The following is a 10,436-nucleotide window of genomic DNA, read 5'->3' as shown; positions in this document are numbered from 1 at the left end:
TTTAGTTGTTTTCTGTGTTTTCTGGATTTCTGTATAATATCCTTAAGAGATTAGTGAACCTGCATTAGGAAGTGAAATGCTGCTATTCTTATGTCACAAAAACAATGCAGCATAAACCGAAGGAAACGGGGATTAAGTTGCTTCATTTGTCTTGTTGATTTCCCAGTATTCAACTATGACTAATTCTTTTTTTAAGCATTTCTGCAGAACTGTTTGCATGCATTTTGTGTTCGTGTACTGCTCCTGTCCAGTATACCCCATTAAAAAATGTAAGCAATCACCTGAGAGGTTTGATTTAAATGAAAAAAATCCTCTTGTTGGCACCTGCCATTTCAACAAAAGGACAAAATAATTGATGAGAAGTCTTGGAGATTCTAAAAACATGAAAGTGGTCCTTACACTGCTGAGTATTTGCTTTTCTTTTGTTTCCAGACTTTTGAGGGTAGTATGGAGACAGATAAACCTTAGAGTTTTTGAGTCTTGTGTCTGAAGCCTGTCTCCCAGTGACTGGCTAGTTTGCAGCATTCACACATTTGGTCTTTTGATGGACGAATCTCTAATTGAGGGGCAAATGTACTTCAAATGCAGTTCACATTGGAGACCCAGCTGGGGGTTTAAGTTTGACGGCAAACCTGTCTCTAGAGAGCACAATTAAAGGTTTATTGTTTATTAATGAATTACGGTAGTCATTATCTATCTGGAATCACATATGGACATCAAACTTCTGATTATTGCCCTTGGAAACCACTCACCAGGGAACCGATTAGACTGACAAAGCAAGCCACACACCTGAAAACTAACACAGAACAAAAAGACTTCTTCTTTCAGCCAAATAAAATTAGAAAAATATTCAGATAAAAACAGGAGCAGCTTAAAGTTAAGTAAAAACTTCCCTTTGGGGCATATTGCATATTGAGGGTCAATCAGTAGTGAGTTTTGTAGTCTGTAGTCTTTTTAAGTCTGGGGTGCACGTGAAATAATCTGATTTTAAATAATTGTTTCTACATCTTGATAACAAAATTGAAATGTATAGGAAAAACATTTTTATCTTTTATGATGTCACACTTCTTATTTATATTTTACATATTTCCCTACAGTAATTATTTTATTACTCCAATATAAATTGACATGGTAGCTTTGTAGGATTGTATATGCATTTAGGATTGTTACATATTAAATGCTAATTACAAAAGTTGTTAGTCCTTATTTTTAAAGGTGCCTGAGGCTTGTTTACAGATGACATGATGTGTACGGGGCCTATTCCACAGCAGCGCTTTGAAACAGTAAATGAGCATTTTTTCCTGTATCTGACGGCTTCTCTTATTATCATGTTGTAATATGTGGTTTGGTTACTATCATTATCTACAATTGTGAAGGCTATAGTCTTAGAAGATGTCAGGCCTGGGCAGTAAATAGTGTGTAACAGTTGGTATTCTTTTACACCAAAGGAAATGTAAAAAGGGGACTCCCTAGTGGCTTATCCAGCAACAGGGCAGTTCACATGTCCAGGTGTTACTGTTTTGATTTGAGTCAAAGTTGTTTGCTTGCTTTGACTGGGAAAGTCCAATTGGTGGCATGTGTTAGACTTGAGTTGTCCAGTGTTTCTCTGGTCCGTGTAACTCCTGCCTGGAGCTTACCTGCTCCCTTGCCGGTTTGAGTGCTGTCAGTGAGAGATGAATCAACTGTGCTCTTGCTACTCGCTCTTCTGTGGGTACTGTGGGGCTCCCAGAGGGAGAAAGACAGAAGGATCTGACAGCCCAGCATGGTTCAGTGGAAAGTGAGTTGGCAATTGTCCCCTCTGTATGCTGTAGACACTTCAGGATCCCATAACCTGTGAATGGAAACATCTTCAACGTCTGAGACTAGGTCAAACTGATGTTGCAACTTGTGTTGGACATATGAACACATGTAGACAAAGAGGTGGTGGTAAAAAAAAAGGACTTTGAATTTCTGCTGAAATTTATTTTTGCAGCGGTGGTTGATGACGGACATTTTTCGCATTTAATTGGGATTCATAATTTGCAATAGATTAAAATTTACTTTAATATAATAGTCTATACATCACATGCCACAGCAGAGAATTCCTGTGATGAAAACCTTGATCCCTAGCAAAAGTTATTGGTATTTAATGCAGTGTAAGAATGAGAATTTAACAACATCCAGATTTGAAGACCATTTTGTATTTGACTTCAGCAGGATTGTATATAAGTGTCCAGGCAGCCAAGTGCCACAGGGAATGGTTTGCTTGGGTTCATACATCGAGAATGTCTTGTTTCTGTTTAATTTATTGGAATTGTAGAGACTAGCCCGTGCTTAATGTGAATTGTATCTCTGCTTGTTCTTAATCTGAGGTTGGTAAGTGACAGAGTTTGACTGCTTGTGCCAGACGTTTTTTGGCAGAAATGTCCTTTTCATAATTTGAGGTGTTTATCCAGACCAATATACTGTAATCATTTGTCATCTTATGAAATAAACAACTCAGTTTTCTTAATAATAGTACCAATTAGAAGTTTCCATTTTTTTAATTCAAATGTAGAATATACATCATATGGTGTATCATGACATGTGTTAGAGAACATTGTAAACAAATGCAAACATAATAATGGGACTAGTTTTATAATAGTCTATAGCCCAGATAATTGCATCATATTGCAATTATTTCATGTGGAGTATGTTTATATTGTTATTTCTGCAGTGTAAAATTAATATTCGTAAAATCATATTAAAGTTTTTTGTGGTGAGATCAATTAAAACATAATACAGCTTTAAAACTATATTTACTTAAACTAGAATAAGATGTGGAACATTTTAGCGCATTGCAGTGGGACTGATAAAATTGATGTTTAAAAGGAAAGCACTGATGGTGGAAAACCTGTGTTTTTAAAACTGTGATTTGTTTCTAACGGAAGATATAGGAGAGTGACAGTTTTACATTAAAGTGGGTCATTATATTTTCTTGCTGCCACTGAAAACTGACATTTTTACAAAGTGACAAGTTTACAGTTTGATAAATCAAATTTATGCTGAATAATATGTGCCACACTGTCATTGATGCCGCAATGCAATGCATTGTTTAAATGATATTCTAAGGCACGACATTCAAATTTGATCCTATTAGCATTTAATTTCTTTCTAATCCTACACAGCCAGCATGCCAGCATTATAAGAACTCCCCAGCAGTGAGAGCAATCTATAGCAGGCGAGGTTTATAAGTTCTTTACGAAACAATCCTTCTTTCTTGACAATTAATACCCTCAAATCTAATAGTGGGATATTGGAATTACACCAAACCCTTTTGAGGTGTGTCAAAAAGCAGCGATGCCTTCGGATGTAGCTGTTATCCCACTCTGTCCTTGTTTTTAACGTCCTAATGTTTCATCTTCCTTCGTTGTTGTGCGTTTTTTAAGTTTTCAACTTATTTCCCTTCAGCACTAAATGCTACGCATAACACAGATATCGGTAATAGTTCCTTATTATTTAATATAATCTTTTTTTACTTGTGTTTCTCTTCTGAATTTCAGGCTTAACTAAAGTATTCAGTGTCAGTGTGTTGGTAATAGTAATCATGCACATGAAATTAATAGTTCTGATTTTATTTTTTGTCTTTAGGGCAAAGCCTCAAATTGGGTTTTAGAGCTTCATTCGGATTGATTCTTCTTGATTAAATTGTATCTTTCTGTGATATTTTGTGTTGCAGTTTCTTAAAATAGTCTTACAGAGTAAAATAATTAATGGTAAACGATGTGTGTGCATGATCATATTTATTTATCACTGATTGAACTCCCAGGCTTTGGGTGTTAGTAGTGCCTGTGCGGATTCAATCTGCTTGAAGTGTCTTTATGCTGCTGTGAAACAGTCGGACCTATTTAATGCTATTTTTGAGTTATGGTGCTGAGGATCAAATAGTGCTAGAGCTGAGAAATCTATGAAGTGATACAACATCCTCAGCATGGGAGAAATACATAGGAGAATACACTTCTGACAGATTGCTTGGCTTTACAAGAAATCACATAGTAGCATATAATTGGTATTACCGAGATAGCAGGGATGTTTTCTCTTGGTTTTCATAGAAGCTGCCCATACGGGAAAGTAGCCATTTTGTGTATGAGACCATGGTCCTATAACAGGATAAAAATAAATCCCCCCCCCAAAAAACGAAGCATCAGGTTTTAGGCAGGCAGTTCAAGGAAACGGCAAAGGACGAAGCAGAAGACAGCCTCTGTATTGGAAGACAAAGGAGATCTGTTTAAATATAATAATGCCAAAAAACAGGAGATGTGCAACTAAGCATAGGAAACGTTTCAAACATACATCTAGTTTCTTGGTTGTAAGTACCTATGGTTCTCATCCAGCTGCTTTTTGAAACAGGCCAGTGAATTGGCTTCATCATGATGACTAGGTAGCTTGTTTTAGACTTCCACAAGGCACTTGCAAAGAAAGTTACTCTTCGTCTTCGTTCTAAATGTACTTTTATGGAGTTTCTGTTTGTGTCCTCTGGTTCATGTTTGAAAAAGTCCATTGGGTTAATTTGTCATTGTCTTTGAGGATATTGAATGTTTAAATTTTGTTCCCTAGGCGCCTTTAAGGTTGGTAAAGATAGGTCCTACTGTTAAAGATTGTTTTCTTTAGCCTCTCAGAGTAGGGCATTGCTTTCAACCTGAGAATGTATATGGTTGCTCTTCTCTGGACTGATTCCATGTCAGTCATATCTTTTTTTATATGCTTGGTGACCAATTAATATACTGTACAATAAATGAGTTTATAGAAGCTATATTCTCTATTATAAGTGTTTAATAAAGTGGGTGAGAAAGTAGTCACCAGGTGTAGCATTTCAGTTTTAGTTGCTGATGTCTCAACTGAGATTTTCCCAGTCTGTTTTAGGGAAATTAAAATCCCCCATTATAACTATTTTTTTCTTTACTTGTACATCCCTGGTTTCTTATTTTAAGATGACATTTAAATAGCTACATTTAGTTGTTTCTAGCATACTCCTGACATGCTATGCTATACTCTTTGAATGTTTTATTTTGTAAGTCAGACTTAAAGAGAATTTGAGATTCTTTTAGCTTAAGTTTCTAGGTTAATTAATTCAGGTGACATTGTTTTATTGGCAAGATTGCGCTCTTTAAAAAAATACTGTAGCACTAGGGATATTTTAACTTTTACTTTGACATTTTATGTGAAATTTTATTTGCTGACATGCCTTGATGGATGGGATCAATTGTCATAGTCATAACTGTAGTTTTAATAGATAATTTGCACCCTAATTATCTGTCAGTCTGTGTTTTAATAATCACTGTGTTGACTCTAAAGGTTGGAAATTGAAAGTTTTGTTTAATGTGTGCACTTTATCATCTGTCTCTCCAAACACACAGCATGGTAACTAGATAGACTCTACTGATAAGGCCTTTATCCTGCTTTCCTGGGGCATATCTTCAGTGAACAATGCTTTTATGTATTTTGGGTTTGTGTAGTGTACAACATAAACAGGTTATTCTTAAGGACACACTTTGCGTCCTTACAGTATAGTTACTGCGATAGTCTCAAGCCAAGGTTTTCAGTGTACTAAAATGAGGTGCCTAATATTTCTGTTCTGACGGGGACATTAAGTTACAATTCAAACTTTCACATAGCCACAGTTCTTGTTGGTGAAATGTATTTATACTTTGATGGGTCAACTTTCTGACCTTTGGTAGTTATTTTTTAGAAAGGAAAATCCCTTTACATGTTCATTAAATTAGATGTAATCTTGCGATTGACATTTTTAAACTTTTTTTTTGTCATTCTTTAGACCCCTGCTGAACAGGCCAAAGCAAGACTACAGCTGGTTCTGCAAGCTGCAGGTAATATTATAATTTATAAATGTTCTTGTCATTTCTATGATACTTGATATGTTGAAAGTAATAATGAGACTAAACAAAATATGCTGTTATGTATTCCAGTGTATAAGATACCGTACTTGTATCAAGGAATAAAGACATTTTTTAAATCCAAGACCACATTATCCTACATACAAGAGTAGGTTCATAAGATTGGAATGAATTTCTTTCTGTTTTTTTTTTCCTAGCACACATTTAATCCAGATGTAACATAGCAAAATAATAAACATTACAAACGTATGTAGAACATTATGCACAATGAGCAACACATTAGTACAGTTTACTTATATACCAGTCTATTGGGATTCCAGTCTCAGCGAATTTGGGATAGAATTATAGACAATTAGAGAAAATGTCTTCAAGTTGAATTCTGTTTATTCAGAGTAGCCTTTCCAGCATTCCACTCCACCATCAGTATGAGTAAGTGTAGAATCCTTGTCACTGAAACCAGAGCAGAGAGCTAATGTGTTGTCCACAGGTGAGCTCTCTAGTTCATTAGCAACTTAAACACTGCCTTCCTCTTCCTTGTCAAGATGGATTGCATTTTATGAGTAATGTAGCTGACTAATATACTTTTATAACAAAACATTGTGTTCACCTTTTCACAAGTGTTTGAAAAGGAGTGCATTTTGATACTTTTAGGAAAGACTGAAATTTATAAAAGGCCACTCAACCTTATATCAATTGATCATGGACATAGAATGTTTTTGCACATACAAGGAAGATAAAGCCTGAAATGGTGTTTAGAGAAAGCTTTCTGAAATGCTTTGGTGAAATATCACATTTCCTCCCAAAAGGAACAGCAGAGTGCCATTCCTCTTCAGTGCATGTTTGGGTTGTTTTGCTTTCCCAGTGAGTTAAAAAGCGAAGCAAAAACTGTCTGCTAATTGCCCATGTACTGTTTCATCTTCATCCCATTAATAAATTCATTTTGGTGGACAGTTCATATACTTCAATATAAAATCTATAATAGTAGATTACTAACCATTGGGTGGAGTGGGAAGGTACCACCAAATATTCAATTTTTTAAACATGTACAGAATCTAAATAAACATACAGTACGTGCTACATTTATTAGTTACACTTCCAAGCTTTATGGGCTCAGAAAATTGTGCGTCCCTAAGGGACCGTTTTTAATGGAGCTGTATTGCTGAACAGCCAGGTTAACTTCATGTGATAACCACACCTTCAGTTCCTGCGTGGCAGCTTTTATCTGGGCTTTTCGTTCACACTGAATAGTCGCAACTGTGGGTCTCGGTTTCCATAAATAACTCTGGTTAGAGTTGCACTTAAGAGTAATTATTAATTGTTGACACCCTGCCAGTAATATCGAACTTCAGGCTCCAAGGCAATGCATGTGTGCTCGTAGTTTGGTTACCATTTATGTTATTTTCCAAATGACAAAACCAAAACAGTCTCATATTTCATTATTTAAATTGTATATATTATTCGCCACATCTTTGAAGTGTATAATTACAAAACAGATGTGACAGCCTGAAGCTCAAAAAAACACAAGTTGTTTATACTGCTCACAGCTGTCAACCTTCATTTTTTAATTTTAAGGTTTGGAAGCATATTAAAGGTAACAGGAGTTATACATCATCCTTGCTAGGAACCTATGGATTTTGAAAGACATTTTAAACACATGGCACCTTCATTAAAACTGTTCTTGAAATCTGGAGAGTGGGTCTACATGGCGTGTGTGTGTTGCCCTACGTCATGCTGAGAGGCTGGTTTAGCTACAGTTTCCATCCTTTTGCTAATATGCTTATGATTTCACCAGCCTTGTTTTGAAATTTGAAGTTGAGTAATGCATGTTTATGTAATACTTTTTCTAGTTCTTGATCAGCAATAGTGTGAAAAGGGCAGCTGCCCTACAGAGGATAATCACGTGTGAATGGGTACTGTGTGTGGTGTATATACGCATGTAAATTAAAGATTGCTTACAATATAAATCTGATGTCATTGCAGAAGGTTAAATTTTATGTCAAAAGGACTGCATTTTTACCTACATAAACTTTAATTGTTTTGCCACTTGTCTTAGCCTTGTTTAATCAGCCAGAAATGCCTGTGGCCTATTCTGTAAAGCTCAAGTTGAAATAAATAACTTATTGTTGGTTTTCCAATGTCAGAAGAAGTGTAGGAAGCATCTCTACATGAAATGGAATTACAAACATGACATTTGTGATACTGGGCTGAACAAATACTTGTAATCATTGGAGTCAATCACATTTACAAACCCTTTAATAAGTTTTAAAACCCATTAAAATAAAATGTATCATGGTTCCATTTTACTTTAGTATATGTCTTTATTCTTTATTTTGAAATTCAGTACTTTCAAGTGCTGACATCATGTGCAGTGTAAGCTTTGTTTGGAAAATCTGCCCTGCCTGGGTTCATCAAAGGGAGTTCCCAGCTTATTCAAAGGCTACCCTGGCTTCTAGTTCTTTAAGCTAGTAGGGGAGTAATGGGACTGAAGCTCATCAGGCATGTGGTCCTGGAATTATCTCTGGCAAAGCTTCTTCAAGCAAAATCCCCTTGTTTCAGAACCAGTTCCTCTCTGGGCATGCTCAAAGTTAACACATTAATCACATGCTGTCAAGACATTATTGCTACAATATTATCCCAGTGTAATATCATCTCATCCTTGTGTAAAAATGACACTGCCACACCATAATAATTGAATCTGTAGTGACATAGGTAGACGGTGAACCTCTACTTTGTAGAGTCTGTCTTTGGTGTGTGTTTAGCGAGGACCGAAGTGAATATTAATTTAAATTTAGCTACTTTTTTTAAAGATCGACTCAGTTTTGAAAGAAAGCCAGTTACGCCAGACTGGTAGAGGTCCAGAGGTTTACAAATGCTTCCATTTTTTCAGCCACATTATGACAGACACTAGTCATTAGCTCCACATATGATCCAGGTAGCAAACCATACGTGCTGTAGTTCAGGTGGGGAGCTGTGTCAGCATGCGTAGCCTGCAAAGGAACAAGTAATAGGTTTATTCCATGCTGAAAAGAGAAGAGAGAGTTTCAGCTGTGAAGCCTTCTGTAGTTCAAATGTTGTGTAAAATATGTTATCCCCTGACTCTGGTCAGTTATGTTTTGTGTTATTCAGTAGAGTAGTATTACATGAATATAGTGTTACTGCATCTTGAATTGTAATTACAACAGTGGTAGACTTTCTGCCGAAATACAAGGTAGGTGCTATTGTTTGTGAAGTTTTGCTTTGCTTGCCCTCTGTCTCCAGACAACCCTCTTCTTCTCTGACAAGTTTAGTTTTTGGCATGCTTTTCAATTTGATATGTGTAAGTAATCAACAGCTACATTTCTCCCTAAATACAGAAAAAAAAGATGTGAATACAATAGAGAATTAGTGTCTGCCCTTGTTCACAAAGGGTATAATTTAATAAATCAAGGAACTGCAATTCTTATCCTGTTTCCTCTCTGCCACTTTCTAGCAAATCTGAAGCAGTATACAGTATCATAATATAAATGAACACAGTAGCTCTCCTCCTCTGTTATTTTTTTTTTGTCCTCTGAGCGAGCAGATGTTAAACAAGGGGCTGGGTGAATGTTAATGTTGCGACAGTGGTATGCCTAAGCCCGTCTTATGTACACTTGTGTGCGGTTTGGCAGCCTCAGCTTCTATTTTCGGGTCTCTTGAGATCCTTAAAGCCGCCCCCCCACCCCCCCTCCTCCCTTTCTTTTTTTGTGACTATATGGACTCTCTCAAGTCAGTATAAAGCAGATCATCCCTCGGCTAAAGCTCTTCAGCTTTTGTTATTGGGCTCTGTAGACCTGTAATTAGGCCTCCTGGCAGGCCTTGCAGGCCAGTTAATGGTCATATGGGGTTTGTGGGAGGCAGACTGGCTTTATATAAAAGCATTGTAGCGATATGTTTATGGGTCACTTCCTACCCGGCCTGTGCTTTGTCCCTCTGGCCCTCAGGCTGACAGAGCGGCAGGTTCCCTTGACCGTGGGTAGCTCAGTTTGCCTCTCTCAATCCATTCAGATAATCCCCAGTGTAAACACAAGATTTAGCTCAGCTTCTGTCACTTGCTCCCTAAACCACTTGTGCCTGCGTTTTATTTCCTCACACTGCCCGTTTTACATTTTTTTACTTTTTAGTCTTCTTTTCCTCCATTAGTAAAGCTGTCAGTTGTTTTTTAAATGAACTTTTCTTGGATTGTCTTACCTCTACACCCAACCCCACCCTTTTAATGTGTGGTACCTGTTAAGAGCTGAAGATGTACATATCGTCTTTTGTAATTTGTATTATAGTAACGTTTTTCCTTCTGATGCTTGGACATCTGACATGTGCTTATAGACTAAGAAACTCCTACTCGTTTAAAATTTGTTTTGCTAATTTCTGTTTAAATGCTGATTCTTGTTTGCCATTTAATTCTTCAAAACATTATGATGACTAAGGTCTAGTGAGAATATTTTGCATGACATATGTTTTTCTCATTCATGTTCGATTTGTGATAATTCTCATTAGAAACCAGAAAAAAAACAATTGTGTTTTGACTAATGCTTACACAGTAAATAGAAGTAT

At 36.5% G+C, this 10,436-nt stretch overlaps 1 protein-coding gene across 2 annotated transcripts in view; it reads left to right on the top strand.

Moving 5' to 3' along the window:
* rsrc1 (arginine/serine-rich coiled-coil 1) overlaps positions 1–10,436 on the top strand; it is a 116,674-nt gene that overhangs the window by 48,390 nt on the left and 57,848 nt on the right. For both annotated transcript variants that reach the window (XM_015360939.2, XM_015360938.2), the window contains exon 6: positions 5,792–5,843. In XM_015360939.2, coding sequence (XP_015216425.1) covers positions 5,792–5,843 — 52 coding nt within the window. The remainder of the gene's footprint in view (positions 1–5,791; positions 5,844–10,436) is intronic.

Source organism: Lepisosteus oculatus, chromosome 13 (assembly GCF_040954835.1).
Source record: "Lepisosteus oculatus isolate fLepOcu1 chromosome 13, fLepOcu1.hap2, whole genome shotgun sequence".
NCBI classification, from domain to species: domain Eukaryota; kingdom Metazoa; phylum Chordata; class Actinopteri; order Semionotiformes; family Lepisosteidae; genus Lepisosteus; species Lepisosteus oculatus.
Note: the sequence above shows the minus strand (reverse complement) of the source record. Positions and strands in the feature narration are given on the sequence as shown.